At 43.6% G+C, this 16,886-nt stretch overlaps 1 protein-coding gene across 3 annotated transcripts in view; it reads right to left on the reverse strand.

Moving 5' to 3' along the window:
- SREK1 (splicing regulatory glutamic acid and lysine rich protein 1) overlaps positions 1–16,886 on the reverse strand; it is an 87,869-nt gene that overhangs the window by 10,678 nt on the left and 60,305 nt on the right. For 2 of the 3 annotated variants that reach the window (XM_073623458.1, XM_073623469.1), the window contains 2 exons: positions 15,180–15,323; positions 7,077–7,169 (listed from right to left, as the gene is read on the reverse strand). In XM_073623458.1, the coding sequence (XP_073479559.1) occupies positions 7,077–7,169; positions 15,180–15,323 (237 nt within the window). Of the gene's footprint in view, positions 1–7,008; positions 7,170–15,179; positions 15,324–16,886 lie in introns of all 3 variants that reach the window. The other variant, XR_012243129.1, reaches the window with a different exon arrangement.

Consider the following 16,886-nt stretch of genomic DNA (forward strand, 5'->3'; position numbering starts at 1 on the left):
AGAAGTGATATACTGTATAAACTATTAGAGGAGAGATGTACTGTATATACTATTAGAGGAGAGATATACTGTATATACTATTAGAGGAGATATACTGTATATACTATTAAAGGGTGAATCTGGTAAATATCAGACTCAGTGATCACATTTTTTTTATTAAAAACAAAAACAAGGTCTTCCTTCAAAAAAAATATAATTTTAAGAACGTTCGTTCTTTCATTCAGTGAATGAACAAAGATTTTTCGTCTGAATATTCTTGTCTGAAAATTGATCCGTGTGGCCAGCATAAGGCTCATTACACACCTATGCAGTTTGCTTTTCATCTATTTCTGCAGTGTTTTTTGCTGAGCGTTTAGATTTTTGTGCACCTGATTTTTCAGCGATTTGCGTTTTTGCATTTTTTTGGCCAATTTGTTGTTGGGCAGATTAAAAAACACATTATTGCTGCAAAAACGCATTACATGCTTTTCTGCAGCTTCTCTATTGAAGTATATTGAACCAAAAAAGCACCGTTTTGCGTGAACATGTCCCATAGGAAACCAAGTGAATGAACTGTAGTGTGTTTCTGCAAAAAGCACCAAAAAAACACATAGGTGTGAACCAGGTCTAAGACGTTTAGTAACACAATGGGGTGAAAAAAACTAAAATTAGCCCTTTATGGTACAAAAAAAAGCATATAATCGCTACTGTAAGGGGTTAATTTTTTTAGTGTAGAACTGTGAAAGTAATATTTGCAGTAGCGATTATTTGCTCTTTTTGTACTATAAAGGGCTCATTTTATTTTTTTTTTTAACCCCATTATGTTACTGGCCGATTAATCGATTATGAAAATAGTAATCGATTTCATAATCGATTAGTTGTCGATCAATTAGTTGTTTCAGCCCTACGTGTAAGTATGTGTCCTTTATATCAACGGAGCCACAAAAGTCTTCCCTCTGGAGTGAGGTTACTACTGAGCGGACAGACTCCATCCAAAAGGATTGCATCAATAGATACTTGTTCAGGGACCTTAGGTCCAAAATGGGCCTTGTGTCCCCGTTTGGTTTTTGAACCCTAAACAGGTTTGGAGTAAAACCCTGTGCCCCTTTCGGATACCGGAACCTCTACAATCACTCCTTGATGCACTAGATGATGTAATGCCTGAAACAATAAGTTTCTTTTTGAAGGATCCGAGGTAACGCTGGATCTTAGAAACCTCAGAGGGGGCACCCCCCGTAACTCCAGCTTGTAACCGCGAGATATAATTGAGGTGACCTAATCGTCCTGAATTGTTTTCCAAACGTCTGCAAAGTGCAGCAGCCTTCCCCCAACCCGATGGAGTGGGGGCGTCCCCTCAAAAGGAGGGCTTGATGCTGGGTTTAGAAGAATTTTGGACACAGGGCTTTTTCTGGCCATGGCCTTGCGGCTTGCCCCTGGCGCCGTGTTGGCGGCAGAACCGCCCTGACACAGACATTTGAGGAAGCAGTCCCTGGGTTTTTAAACGAGAGACGTTTGGTGCTTTTCTTCACAGGAAGTAGAGAACGCTTCCCTCTGGAAATATTTTGGATATATTTGTCCAAGTGATCACCAAATAAACGTTCCCCATGAAACGGGAAACTTGCAAATAACTTTTTACAAGCAAGCTCGGCTGACCAGTCCTTAAGCCATAAAAGTCTGCGCATATGTACAGACAAGAGCCAGAGGAGAAACCTGCTGTATTGAATCCTTTAAAAGCATCAACAGCAAAACACAGCGCTCGAGGAATATCGGTCTTACTTTCAGGCAGATCATCCTCCTGGTTAGGCCTATCCGGCCGTTTGACTTGATCATTTATGGATTGGCAAATAGAAATTGTTGCAACAGCTGGCTGATTGGCTGAACTGGCCAAAGAAAAGGAAGCCTTTAATAACTCCTCCAATTTCTTGTCAACAGGGTCTTTCAAGCCCTGTGCGTTATCTACCGGACAAGTTCTTATTTAAGGAAGAGACTGCTGCATCTACGGTTGGCATGCTCCATTTTTTAACAAACTTTTCATCCATGGGATATAAAAGGGAACACCTTTTAGGAGGCAAAAAAGTCCTGTCAGGATGTTCCCAATTAGCATACACCACCTGTTCCAACAGGGGGTGTAGCAGGAAAGTCTGTGCGACCTGAAAAGGTCTCAGAGATCCCAAAGAGGACCAGGGGGGCTCAGTCACCTCTGCAAGAGGCAACTTAAAGGCAGAACGAACCATTTCGGTCAGGGTCAGGATCGAAAACCTCTGCAACTGAAAGGCAGGCATCGAGTGGATATCTTCTTGTCCAGATTGCTCGGAAGCAGACTCATCTGCAGGGTACTCCACCAAATCCTGAGCTTTAAGCTCTTCCCCATCCTCAACCTATTCCTGATCCAGACGAGGAGACTCCGGGGAGGGGGATCTGTCCTGCTTCCTGCCACCCTGCGGGATGGAGGCAATCATGTCGGCAATTGTGTGCTCTAACACGGCTAGGGCTGAGGACAGTTCATCCTTAGTAATAAAGGGTGAAGCAGCAGCGTTGACTGTAGGCACAATACCAGATAGGCGCAGCGGCTCAGATTGCCCAGGAGCCTCTGGTCTTTCAGGGGATACAACACTAGGGCTACGACTAGGTTCATCAGAAACTGATGACATAGGTGTGTCCTTCCCTGTGGTGTTAGTCCCACTCGTCTTTTTGGAAGACATTCAATGCCACAAACAAAGAATACTGGGGTGTAGTTAAAACACCTCAAAAGGGAGACCCTTTAATAGGGCTCACCAAGCCCCTATGCAACAATCCTGCTAAGCACCTTTACCCTGCCAAGCAACACATGTTGTCGCACGTGATCCAGGTAAGGAGAAATGAACCACTGCAAGTGTCTGTTCAGAGCCTGCTCTGCGTCCCACAGCTGCCTTCTGGAAGAACCACATGCTTGGCATACACAGCTTATATAAGCTGGGTGTGCGCCGGAACGTTCTATGTATGCGTGGTACCGGCGAGGGGGCGTGACTGTGTTAGCGTACGACTCAAATCTTCGTGCGCCCAGATAAAGGTTACGGCGCATGTGCGGCGAATCCGCATGCGCCATGGCCGAGAAACATTAACTGCTGAGCCCAGCAACGCTCTTGCAAACGCACGTGCGCCATGGCAAACCAAGGCGAAATGGAGCAACGTAGTGCGCCATTGTACAGGTAAAAAACAGCCAGACACAAGCAAAAAGGGTACACTTTGCAAACACGCACAGCTAGCCCAAAAGTCCCCTGTATGGTCACCGCACACAGGTGTCTAGCCTTTAGCTAGCTTGACTGATTGTTAGTCACTGGGACACCCCACAATAAAATAAAGGGGTTTCACTTACCTGTCCAGGCGCAGGGCCACTTAGGAACTAAGGGCCCAATCTTCACCCTTCATGGTGGGTTCCTGTCACTTGGACCTTCAAGGACTGGGTACCCTTTCATGTTTAGGGTCCACTCCCTTGGACATGTACAGCAACCTGCAGGAAATGCCTTAGCAGTATCCAGGATTTCCACTCCGCAGGGTCCAGCGCCCGGAGGCCACATTACAGGCAAAACCTCGCAGTATCTTAAGTCTTCTTTGAGAGGCTCAGGTACCATTTATCTAAGCAGAAAAGCCTGTGTCAAATGGATCCGATTGGTCAATCCCTTGACTCGTTTTTGGAACCGTTTGTGGGATTAGAGAACTGGAGCTCAGAGCGCTCAAACAAACCGTGCCATCCACCTTGCAGATACTGGTAAAAAAAAAAACTGAAGTGCTTCCTGTATGGGAGGGGTTATATAGGGGATCACTTCCTGGTCTACCAGTGTCCATTCACCTGGAGATGAAGTATAAGCCAGCAGGTAATGAATATTAGCCTGACTCTGTGTCCCATGATGTATGAAAAAAAAAATTATATATATTATACACACACACACACACACACAGTATCTCACCAAAGTGAGTACACCCCTCACATATTTGTAAATATATTATATTTTTTCATGTGACAACACTGAAGAAATTACACTTTGCTACAATGTAAAGGAGTGGAGTGTACAGCTTGTATAACAATGTAAATTTGCTGTATCCTCAAAATAACAACACAGAGCCATTAATGTCTAAACTTCTGGCAACAAAAATGAGTACACATTGAAGATGTCCAAAAGTGTCAATATTTTGTGTGGCCACCATTATTTTCCAGCACTACCTTAACCCTCTTGGGCATGGAGTTCACCAAACAGGTTGCCACTGGAGTCCTCTTCCACTACTCCATGATGACATCATGGAGCTGGTGGATGTTGGAGACCTTGCGCTTCTCCACCTTCCATTTGAGAATGCCCCAAAGATGCTCAATAGGGTTTAGATCTGGAGACATGCTTGGCTAGTCCATCACCTTTACCCTCAGCATTTTTAGCAAGGCATTGGTTGTCTTGGAAGTGTGTTTGGGGTCATAATGTTGAAATACTGCCCAGTGGCCCAGTCTCCAAAGGGACGGGATCATGCTCTGCTGCAGTATGTCACAGTACATGTTGGCATTCATGGTTCCCTCAACGGACTGTAGCTCCCCAGTGCCAGCAGCACTCATGTAGCCCCAGACCATGACACTCCCACCACCATGCTTGACTGTAGACAAGACACACTTGTCTTTGTACTCCTCATCTGGTCGCCGCCACACACGCTTGATACCATCTGAATCAAATACGTTTATCTTGGTCTCATCAGACCACGGGACATGGTTCCAGTAATCCATGTCCTCAGTCTGCTTGTCTTCAGCAAACTGTTTGCATCATCTTTAGAAGAGGCTTCCTTCTGGGACGACAGCCATGCAGACCAATTTGATGCAGTGTGTGGCGTATGGTCTGAGCACTGACAGGCTGACCCCCCCACCCCTTCAACCTTTGCAGCAATGCTGGCAGCACTCTTATGTCTATTTCACAAAGACAACCTCTGGATATGACGATTAGCATGTGCACTCAACTTCTTTGGTCGACAATGGTGAGGCCTGTTCTATCGCTGTATTGTCTTGGCCACCGTGCTGCAGCTCAGTTTCAGGGTTTTGGCAATCTTCTTACCAGGGCTCAAAATTTCAAGTCCTGAGCTACTAGCCAAGCCTCAAGGGTTACTCGCCACCAGTTGCCCCTACCATGCCCCACCCCCATAAATTATCTGATGAAATTACACTTAAATGTTTTATACAGAAGTTATAAAAATAAATATTAACAACAACTTTCTGTGCCCATCAGTGCACCCTCACCTGTGCCCATCAAGAAGAGGATTAACGGCCGGATCATCAGAGAGCGGGGAACATTGCTTTAACAGCTTTTGTTTAAATTGCTGAGTGCTCCCCGCGCACGCCGTCACATACAGCCCCGCGTAATAGCCCAGGTACTTTGACATACGTCACACATTCCAGAATTGGACGGGTGTTCTGTCTATTAAAGTACCCGGGCCAGGAGGTGTGACTGTGCGACAGCGAGTGCGGAGAACACTCAGCAATTTAAATGAAAGCTGTTAGAGCGATATTCCCCGCGCTTTGATGATCCGGCCAGCTCTCTTCCCCTCTTCGATCACTGGGAAAACGGCTCCCTTTCAACACCTGCTGGCGGTGTTGTCACATGAAAAGATTTAATTAAATATTTACAAAAATGTGAGGGGTGTACTCACTTTTGTGAGACTGTATCTCAAATATATATATATATATATATATATATATATATATATATATATATATATATATATATATATATATATATATATACACACACATACATATACACACACACACACACACACACACACATATATACATATACACACACACACACACACACACACATCTCCATTACTGCACCAGAACATGAGAAGCTGGTCAAAAGCAGTGTAAAGAGGGAGAAATTCCCACTTCCTCATGTCTGCAGACGAAAATGTTATTATCTTATGTACATTACTTTATACTGAATAAAAGGATGGAATTGCATCCACTATGAAATACAGAGAGTCTCTTTTTTTTTTTTTTAATTAGTTCCGGGGGGGGGCCAAAGGCAGTAAGAAATACCTAACCCTTTCCAAAAGCTGTGCAAAAACTAGCCCTGTACTATTAAAACAAATGGGGGTTGGTGCTGCGCTATTTAAGAGTGAACCAAGTAATCAGAGAAAGAATACTGCTAAAGGTAGCAGTACAAATAAATCAACAGTGTTAATAACCACAGTGTGTGCTAAAGTGACTGGTAACAAATTGCAAAATAGAGGGATGAAGTCACGATGACCGTGACGCCACATGTAGGGACGGAAAGGCACCTGTATTGACGCTGGCAGACGAGCTCGCCGCTCGTGGAGTTCTGTGCATTATCCTATGATTGTATGTGAGAACCCTCATGGTTGTTATCAATAAAAGTTATGTTTATTCAAAATACTACACAATCTGGACACCCCTCTTTTCTTATATCCTCTTGCATCCACTGAGAGACAAAGACATTTCTAGATCTACAGTGGCCCAGCACTATGGTAGAAGGAAGAAGTGAATCTTACAGATTTGTATACACAAGCGGTTACCTCATTACCGCAAGGTAAGAGGCCATTGCTACCAGTGTGTGTTTTTGCACGAAGAGGAGTGAATTATTCCTTGGCACCCTGTGTTTGCACCTCAACGTCCTTTGCACACAGAAGGACTGTATTGCCGTTTTGTACTAACTTATTTGCACTCTGCATTGAGAGACTGTTTGCTGGTTTTTGCACCTGTATATTTCCACTCATCGTATGTACGGAAGTAATATTCTCGTGTTTCAACATAATATTATTATTTTGCACTTTGAAATCAGTCACTTTAAAACCCACTGTGGATACTGTTTGCATTATTTGTTCATTTATTTCTTCATTTGCATGTGCACTGCTACCTTTAGCAGTACACTTTTTTTTTTTTTTATCAGAAGAATTATTGTTGTGTTTTCACAGCGCAGCACCAACCCCCATTTGTTTTAATATTCTTACGGGTATGGTTTGACCCTTATTCGGCGTTTGCAGCAGTTTTTTATATACCTTTCATTTCCAACACAAAATGTTGCAAACACGTGTTCAGTCAGTGACAAGTAGAATCCGAGTACTACCTTCTAGGAGTAGGGGACCTAGAAACTCCTTTTGCGGTTTTGGAATTTCGGGGTGATTTGGAAACACTTCGACTCCTCCTTTTGCGCTTTTCTCTGCAAATAAAAAATTACATCCTGAAATAACGAATTGTGAGGACAGACCTAATAGATGTTTAAAATGATCTATAAATACAATTTCTATCACGCTAAACAAGTCAGATTTGTGTCATACATAAGTCTTTTTACAAAGAAACAAAACTTCAATAACATAATGAGTAAATCTGCACTATGGTATGCAAGTGGACATTACCTGGCAGGAAAGGTACTAAAGTCATAGATAAGTAGCGCAGTGTTTCCCAACTCCAGTCCTCAAGGCGCCCCAACAGGTCATGTTTTCAGGCTTTCCATTATTTTGCACAAGTGATTTGATCCGTTTCATTGCTTTAGTAACTACCACAGCTGTTTCATCTGAGGGAAATCCTGAAAACATGACCTGTTGGGGTGCCTTGAGGACTGGAGTTGAGAAACCCTGAAGTAGCGTTTCCCGAAGATGGGCGTTATGGTCAGCTTCTAGTACAAGACCCTCAGGTATCACTGACCGTACAATTCCTACATTCACTGGACCCAAAATTTTATAATAACCATACTTTTATTGTAGAAGAGACATAAGAGGTTGATTTACTAAAACTGAAGCGTGCAAAATCTGGTGTAGCTGTGCATGGTAGCCAATTATTATAGCTTCTAATGTCAGCTTGTTCAATTAAGCTTTGAAAAAACAAAAAAAACAAAATGGAAGCTGGTTTCTGTGCAGATCTGCACCAGATATTTCACTCTCCAGTTTTAGTAAAACAACCCCAAAGTGTATCTCTAACGCCTTAAATAGAAACAAAAAATAAACCTTCCTGAAGGCAATTTTTTTTCTCAGAGAAATGTTTGGCTTTAAGTGGTTTAGCCCTGCAGTCCTGGGTTTGAGTTTCACCATAAAGGACTCCTAAGACAGCGTTTTTCAACTTTTTTCCAGTCTGGGCGTCCTCGAAAAAGTATTTTAACTTTTAAGGCACCCCAGTCTAAAGTTCACACTACTGCGTAACACAAAATGCACGCAAAATCATGCACGTTCCTAACACACAGTGCTCTTTAGCATACATGCAAGGGTGACATTACTTCTTAATGGTACCCCCATGCATTGAAAAAAAAGTGGCAAGTTTTCAGCGCGATTAAAAAAAGTCAGGGAACCCTTTCCCTGTATTTCTGCAAGGCAGCGCATTGAATTTAATGGGCTGCCCTATATGCAGCACGCAACCGCACAGATGTGAACCAAGGGCTTGTTCACATGTGAGGTTGGAGAGTGGAACCACAAGCTTCAGACGCGTTTTTACAATCCCCAACTGCCACCCCTTTGTAGAGGCACCAACTGGGGGTGTACACATGCTTTGGTTGCTACTGAATGTATACCCCCAAGGTGAATAGGGCTGCGCTGCAACTGTGTGCATTGGATGAAGTTGTGGAGTGGTGATGTTGCATTTAGGGGTTAAAACAGGCAGTGAGGAGACAACATATTGCCTCTTCACTGCCTGTCAAATACTTCTAAGAAGCAATCTGTGCATGGATCACTTTTCAGAGGAGTGTCGGTCCTTGCTGAAAATAATAAATATATATATACACACACACATATATATATATATATATATATACACACACGCACACCTCCACCCTAAAAAATCAGTTCTGTTTCTACAGGAACAAGGGGTCAGGATTAAACGTAATGTACATACATGCACATATAAACAAGCATATAAGTTAACCACTTGACGACCGCCTCACGCCGATTTACGTCGGCAAGGTGGCACGGACAGGCAAAATCACGTACATATACGTGATTTGCCTTCCGCGGGTGGGGGGTCCGATCGGACCCCCCCCCCCCGGTGCCCGAGGCGGTCGTCTTTTCTCCCACGGCGATCGGAGATGAGGGGGAGGCCATCCGTTCGTGGCCCCCCCTCGCGATCGCCGCCAGCCAATGAGAACATTCCTTTGCTGCTGTATGCTAAACAGCAGCAAAGGAAATGATGTCATCTCTCCTCGGCTCGGTAATTTCCGTTCCGGCCCGAGGAGAGAAGACAGGTATGTGAGTGCACCAACACTACACACACACAGTAGAACATGCCAGGCACACTAAACACCCCGATCCCCCCCCCCGATCGCCCCCCAATCCCCCCCCCCCCCCCCTGTCACAAACTGACACCAGCAGTATTTTTTTTTTTCTGATTACTGCATTGGTGTCAGTTTGTGACAGTTACAGTGTTGGGACAGTTAGTATTACCCCCCTTTAGGTCTAGGATACCCCCCTAACCCCCCCTAATAAAGTTTTAACCCCTTGATCACCCCTGTCACCAGTGTCACTAAGCGATCATTTTTCTGATCGCTGTATTAGTGTTGCTGGTGACGCTAGTTAGTGAGGTAAATATTTAGGTTCGCCGTCAGCGTTTTATAGCGACAGGGACCCCCATATACTATCTAATAAATGTTTTAACCCCTTGATTGCCCCCTAGTTAACCCTTTCACCACTGATCACCGTATAACTGTTACGGGTGACGCTGGTTAGTTTGTTTATTTTTTATAGTGTCAGGGCACCCGCCGTTTATTACCGAATAAAGGTTTAGCCCCCTGATCGCCCGGCGGTGATATGCGTCGCCCCGGGCAGCGTCAGATTAGCGCCAGTACCGCTAACACCCACGCACGCAGCATACGCCTCCCTTAGTGGTATAGTATCTGATCCGATCAGATCTATACTAGCGTCCCCAGCAGTTTAGGGTTCCCAAAAACAGTGTTAGCGGGATCAGCCCAGATACCCGCTAGCACCTGCGTTTTGCCCCTCCGCCCAGCCCACCCAAGTGCAGTATCGATCGATCACTGTCACTTACAAAACACTAAACGCATAACTGCAGCGTTCGCAGAGTCAGGCCTGATCCCTGCGATCGCTAACAGTTTTTTTGGTAGCTTTTTATTGAACTGGCAAGCGCCAGCGGCCTAGTACACCCCGGTCGTAGTCAAACCAGCACTGCAGTAACACTTGGTGACGTGGCGAGTCCCATAAGTGCAGTTCAAGCTGGTGAGGTGGCAAGCACAAGTAGTGTCCCGCTGCCACCAAGAAGACAAACACAGGCCCATCGTGCCCATAATGCCCTTCCTGCTGCATTCGCCAATCCTAATTGGGAACCCACCGCTTCTGCAGCGCCCGTACTTCCCCCATTCACATCCCCAACCAAATGCAGTCGGCTGCATGAGAGGCATTTTCTTTATGTCCTCCCGAGTACCCCTACCCAACGAACCCCCAAAAAAGATGTCGTGTCTGCAGCAAGCGCGGATATAGGCGTGACACCCGCTATTATTGTCCCTCCTGTCCTGACAATCCTGGTCTTTGCATTGGTGAATGTTTTGAACCCTACCATTCACTAGTTGAGTATTAGCGTAGGGTACAGCATTGCACAGACTAGGCACACTTTCACAGGGTCTCCCAAGATGCCATCGCATTTTGAGAGACCCGAACCTGGAACCGGTTACCGTTATAAAAATTAGTTACAAAAAAAGTGTAAAAAAAAAAAATATATATAAAATAAAAAAAAATAGTTGTCGTTTTATTGTTCTCTCTCTCTCTATTCTCTCTCTCTTGTTCTGCTCTTTTTTACTGTATTCTATTCTGCAATGTTTTATTGTTATTATGTTTTATCATGTTTGCTTTTCAGGTATGCAATTTTTTATACTTTACCGTTTACTGTGCTTTATTGTTAACCATTTTTTTGTCTTCAGGTACACCATTCACGACTTTGAATGGTTATACCAGAATGATGCCTGCAGGTTTAGGTATCATCTTGGTATCATTCTTTTCAGCCAGCGGTCGGCTTTCATGTAAAAGCAATCCTAGTGGCTAATTAGCCTCTAGACTGCTTTTACAAGCCGTGGGAGGGAATACCCCCCCCCACCGTCTTCCGTGTTTTTCTCTGGCTCTCCTGTCTCAACAGGGAACCTGAGAATGCAGCCGGTGATTCAGCCAGCTGACCATAGAGCTGATCAGAGACCAGAGTGGCTCCAAACATCTCTATGGCCTAAGAAACCGGAAGCTACGATCATTTTATGACTTAGATTTCGCCGGATGTAAATAGCGCCATTGGGAAATTGGGGAAGCATTTTATCACACCGATCTTGGTGTCATCAGATGCTTTGAGGGCAGAGGAGAGATCTAGGGTCTAATAGACCCCAATTTTTTCAAAAAAGAGTACCTGTCACTACCTATTGCTATCATAGGGGATATTTGCATTCCCCAAGATAACAATAAAAATGATTAAAAAAAAAAAAAAAAAAAATGAAAGGAACAGTTTAAAAATAAGATAAAAAAGCAAAAAAATAATAAAGAAAAAAAAAAAAAAGTACCCCTGTCGCCCCCTGCTCTCGCGCTAAGGCGAACGCAAACGGCGGTCTGTCGTCAAACGTAAACAGCAATTGCACCATGCATGTGAGGTATCGCCGCGAAGGTCAGATCGAGGGCAGTAATTTTTGCAGTAGACCTCCTCTGTAAATCTAAAGTGGTAACCTGTAAAGGCTTTTAAAAATGCATTTATTTTGTTGCCACTGCACGTTTGTGCGCAATTTTAAAGCATGTCATGTTTGGTATCCATGTACTCGGCCTAAGATCATCTTTTTTATTTCATCAAACATTTGGGCAATATAGTGTGTTTTAGTGCATTAAAATTTAAAAAAGTGTGTTTTTTCCCCAAAAAATGCGTTTGAAAAATCGCTGCGCAAATACTGTGAAAAAAAAATTTGAAACACCCACCATTTTAATCTGTAGGGCATTTGCTTTAAAAAAATATATAATGTTTGGGGGTTCAAAGTAATTTTTTTGCAAAAAAAAATAACTTTTTCATGTAAACAATGAGTGTCAGAAAGGGCTTTGTCTTCAAGTGGTTAGAAGAGTTGGTGATGTGTGACATAAGCTTCTAAATGTTGTGCATAAAATGCCAGGACAGTTCAAAACCCCCCCAAATGACCCCATTTTGGAAAATAGACACCCCAAGCTATTTGCTGAGAGGCATGTCGAGTCCATGGAATATTTTATATTGCGACACAAGTTGCGGGAAAGAGACAAATTTTTTTTTTTTTTTGCACAAAGTTGTCACTAAATGATATATTGCTCAAACATGCCATGGGAATATGTGAAATTACACCCCAAAATACATTCTGCTGCTTCTCCTGAGTACGGGGATACCACATGTGTGAGACTTTTTGGGAGCCTAGCCGCGTACGGGACCCCGAAAACCAAGCACCGCCTTCAGGCTTTCTAAGGGCGTGAATTTTTGATTTCACTCTTCACTGCCTATCACAGTTTCGGAGGCCATGGAAAGCCCAGGTGGCACAAAACCCCCCAAATGACCCCATTTTGGAAAGTAGACACCCAAAGCTATTTGCTGAGAGGTATAGTGAGTATTTTGCAGACCTCACTTTTTGTCACAAAGTTTTAAAAATTGAAAAAAAAAAAAAGTTTTTTCTTGTCTTTCTTCATTTTCAAAAACAAAAGAGAGCTGCAAAATACTCTCCATGCCTCTCAGCAAATAGCTTGGGGTGTCTACTTTCCAAAATGGGGTCATTTGGGGGGGTTTTGTGCCACCTGGGCATTCCATGGCCTCCGAAACTGTGATAGGCAGTGAAGAGTGAAATCAAAAATTTTCACCCTTGGAAATCCTGAAGGTGGTGCTTGGTTTTCGGGGCCCCGTACGTGGCTAGGCTCCCAAAAAGTCCCACACATGTGGTATCCCCATACTCAGGAGAAGCAGCAGAATGTATTTTGGGGTGCAATTCCACATAGGCCCATGGCCTGTGTGAGAAATATATCATTTAGTGACAACTTTTTGTAAATATTTTTATTTTTTTTTTGTCATTATTCAATCACTTGGGACAAAAAAAATAAATATTCAATGGGCTCAACATGCCTCTCAGCAATTTCCTTGGGGTGTCTACTTTCCAAAATGGGGTCATTTGGGGGGGGTTTTGTACTGCCCTGCCATTTTAGCACCTCAAGAAATGACATAGGCAGTCATAAACTAAAAGCTGTGTAAATTACAGAAAATGTACCCTAGTTTGTAGACGCTATAACTTTTGCGCAAACCAATAAATATATGCTTATTGACATTTTTTTTACCAAAGACATGTGGCCGAATACATTTTGGCCTAAATGTATGACTAAAATTTAGTTTATTGGATTTTTATTATAACAAAAAGTAGAAAATATCATTTTTTTTCAAAATTTTCGGTCTTTTTCCATTTATAGCGCAAAAAATAAAAACTGCAGAGGTGATCAAATACCATCAAAAGAAAGCTCTATTTGCGGGAAGAAAAGGACGCAAATTTCGTTTGGGTACAGCATTGCATGACCGCGCAATTACCAGTTAAAGCGACGCAGTGCCAAATTGGAAAAAGACCTCTGGTCCTTAGGCAGCATAATGGTCCGGGGCTCAAGTGATTAAAGCTGCACGATTCTGGCTAAAATGAGAATCACAATTTTTTTGCTTGGAAGATCACAATTCTCACAGCATAACATCTATCACATTATACGAAAAAAAAAATTGGGCTAACTTTACGGTTTGGTTTTTTTTATTCATTGAAGTGTATTTTTTCCCAAAAAATTGTGTTTGAAAGACCACTGCGCAAATACAGTGTGACATAAAACATTGCCATTTTATTCTCTAGAGCTTCTGCTAAAATATAATATTATGTTTGGGGGTTCTAAGTAATTTTCTAGCAAAAAATACTGATTGTAACTTGAAAGCAACAAATGTCAGAAAAAGGTTTAGTCTTTAAGCGGTTAAACTGACCTCATATACAGACCGAAGTTCATTTCTTTGATCCTAAGGCCCGTACACACGATACAAAAATCGGATGGAAAAATTCGGACGCCGAGCTGTCTGACGATTTTCGCATCGTTAGTACAGTGCTTTCGACAGCCGATTTCACTTTTTCGGCAGCCAAAGCTGGATGTGCAGGCTATAAAATTTTTGTCAGATGTGAACTCAACGTCTGATTTTCGTTTCATTAGTACGGTTTTTGTACGAAAAAAAATCCTAAGAGCAAGACCATGCATGCTCAGAAACGAAAGGATACACACAAAACTATTCAACACATTACGTCACTTCTGATGTTGTATTCTGTCGTACGAAAATTTTCTTATTGCAAGTAACCTCTTCACTTTCGACATGAGACTAGCCTGCCACAAAAAATGGACGTTCGGTCATCTAAAGATCTAAGCGCGTGTACAGGCTTAAGAAAGAAATGTTACTTGGTTTACAGTTATCTCCATGTTGAGATAAACTTTGCAGGCTGCCTGGATTTTTTTTTTTCGTGTCAGCAGTCAGAAGTGAGCAGAGAACTCTCTTCACTTGTTACATAGATGGAAATGCTGTTTGTTTTAAGATCGGAAGGGGGGTTGGGTAGAATTGCAATTTTGATTCTTTAACGATCGTGCAGCTCTAATGCACGTAAGTACATACACTCCTGTACACACATACAACCACACACACATATAAACCACACACACAGTAAACACATATACATAAACACAACCTTTTTAAAAATCAGTTGTATCAGTAGTGTGCCACTTCCCCCCGTCCCAATACTTACCAGAGCCTCATTCTCGAACGAGCAATGTGGCTGTCCAAGGACTCCATCTTCTTACTGGCTGAGACAGCAGGGGGAAGTCATTGGTTCCCACTACTATCAATCACATCCAGTGAGCCAATGAGGAGAGCACGGGGGCAGAGCCGTGGCTCTGTGTCTTATGGACGCATAAAACGTGGCTCTGGAGCGAACACGCACCAGTGCCCTCATAGCAAGCGGTTTGCTATTGTGGGCACTAGTCAAGGGGGAGGAGCCAGGACTGCCAGATGGGGACCACAGAAGAAGAGGATTGGGGCTGCTCTGTGCAAAACCATTGCACAGAGAAGGTAATTTTTTTTTCTAAAGCTGAAACTTTAATACCACGTTAATATTTCCATACACCTGTAAAGCACCACTGTCTGCATCACCATTATGTAGAGGAATACAAATAAATTAAATAAATAAAGAGCGATGTCATACCTGCTAACACTGCGGGACCTTTTGACAGATGAGTGGCCCTTTGAGGGGCTACGAGACCTTTTCTCTTTTTTTCTTTTATCATTTTTCTCTTTTGTTCGCTCCTTTTCCCTACCTTTACTTTTCTCCTTGTCCCTCTTCTTCTCTCTAAAACATCAAATGAAATTTAGAATAAAAGACTTTACAATACGATTTTTAAAGTGTTGTAATCAACTAAAGTGTTAGTTTAGTAGCAAAGAACATTCAGCGGCCACTTTATTAGTTACACCTTCTCATTCACACAAACAGCCCAACAGCAAATCATATGACTGCAATTCAGTACAGAAAACATGCAATGAGGTGCGATACATGACTTTGACCATACAATAACTGCCGATTCCAGACATTGTATTTTCCTCTTAGGCAGGCCGTATACGATTCTCTCATCCACACATTTGATGTGGATGGGGGAATCACTCCCATTGAGCTGTTGTATTTTTACAATGATCAGCGTTTCTGGCTCTAGCCAGCGGCTGATCGTTCAGGAAAAACCCGACAGGGTGATTGTACAGAAGTCAAACGATAGTCTTCAGTACAGCCAGCTAGTCCATACATGGATCAAAATTCATCCGGTCCTTGCTGAACTGGCCAAATTTTAATCAATGCATGCCTGGCTTTAGAAACTGATGTCGTTTTTACACACTGGTCTTTAGAGTTTACAGAAAAAAAACTGTATGAAATGTACACCGATCAGCCATAATATTATGACCACTGACCGGTAAAGTGAATAACCCTGGTGTTCTGCCTCTTCTCCCGGGCCCCTCCGCTATCTTCATCCAGCTCTTTTGCCAGTGGGGGACCCGGTCTGCTGCACTGTCTTGTCCCATCTTCTCTTCTTCCGATGTTGACACGACGCTCTCTCCGGCTGGAATGCTGTGTGCAAGCTGCGGAGCCATTTATATAGGCGGTGATCCCGCCCCCTTGTGAGGTCACGGTCCCAGCATGCGCAGGGACTCTGGGGTCACGCCCGCTTATGACGCCAAAGTCCCTGCGCATGCTGGGACCGTGACGTCACAAGGGGGCGGGGTCACCGCCTACATAAATGGCTCCGCAGCTCGCAAACAGCATTCCAGCCGGAGAGAGCATCGTGTCAACATCGGAAGTAGAGGAGAAGATGGGACAAGACAGCGCAGCAGACCGGGTCCCCCGCTGGCAAAAGAGCTGGAAGGAGATAGCGGAGGGGCCCGGGAGAAGAGGCCGAACACCAGGGAGAAGTCGGAAGAAGACCCCGGAGCTGCCTAATAAATTACTCTTAAAACCCGTGTACTGTATTTTTTTTTTTATTGACACTTTTTTCCCTAGGTGAATGGGTAGGGGTACGATGTAACCCACACTCATTCACATAGGGTGGGGGGCCGGGATCTGGGGGACCCCTTATTAAAGGGGGCTCCCGGATTCCGATAAGCCCTCCGCCCGCAGACCCCGACAACCAACGGCCATCAACATGGGGACAAGGTGCTTTGGGGTGGGGGGACCCCCACGCCAATTTTTAGGCATAGGGGGTTCCTCTTACAATCCATACCAGACCTAAGGGGAACCCACCCCGTTTTTTTCACTTAAAATTTTGCGCAGCGTTCCCCCTCAGGATTCATACCAGACAACTGTCAGCACTGCCTGTCGCTCATCGCGAAAGGAAAAAAAAAAAAAAGTTTTCCTTTCCTGATGAGTGAG

Source organism: Aquarana catesbeiana, linkage group LG01 (genome assembly GCF_042186555.1).
Source record: "Aquarana catesbeiana isolate 2022-GZ linkage group LG01, ASM4218655v1, whole genome shotgun sequence".
NCBI lineage: Eukaryota > Metazoa > Chordata > Amphibia > Anura > Ranidae > Aquarana > Aquarana catesbeiana.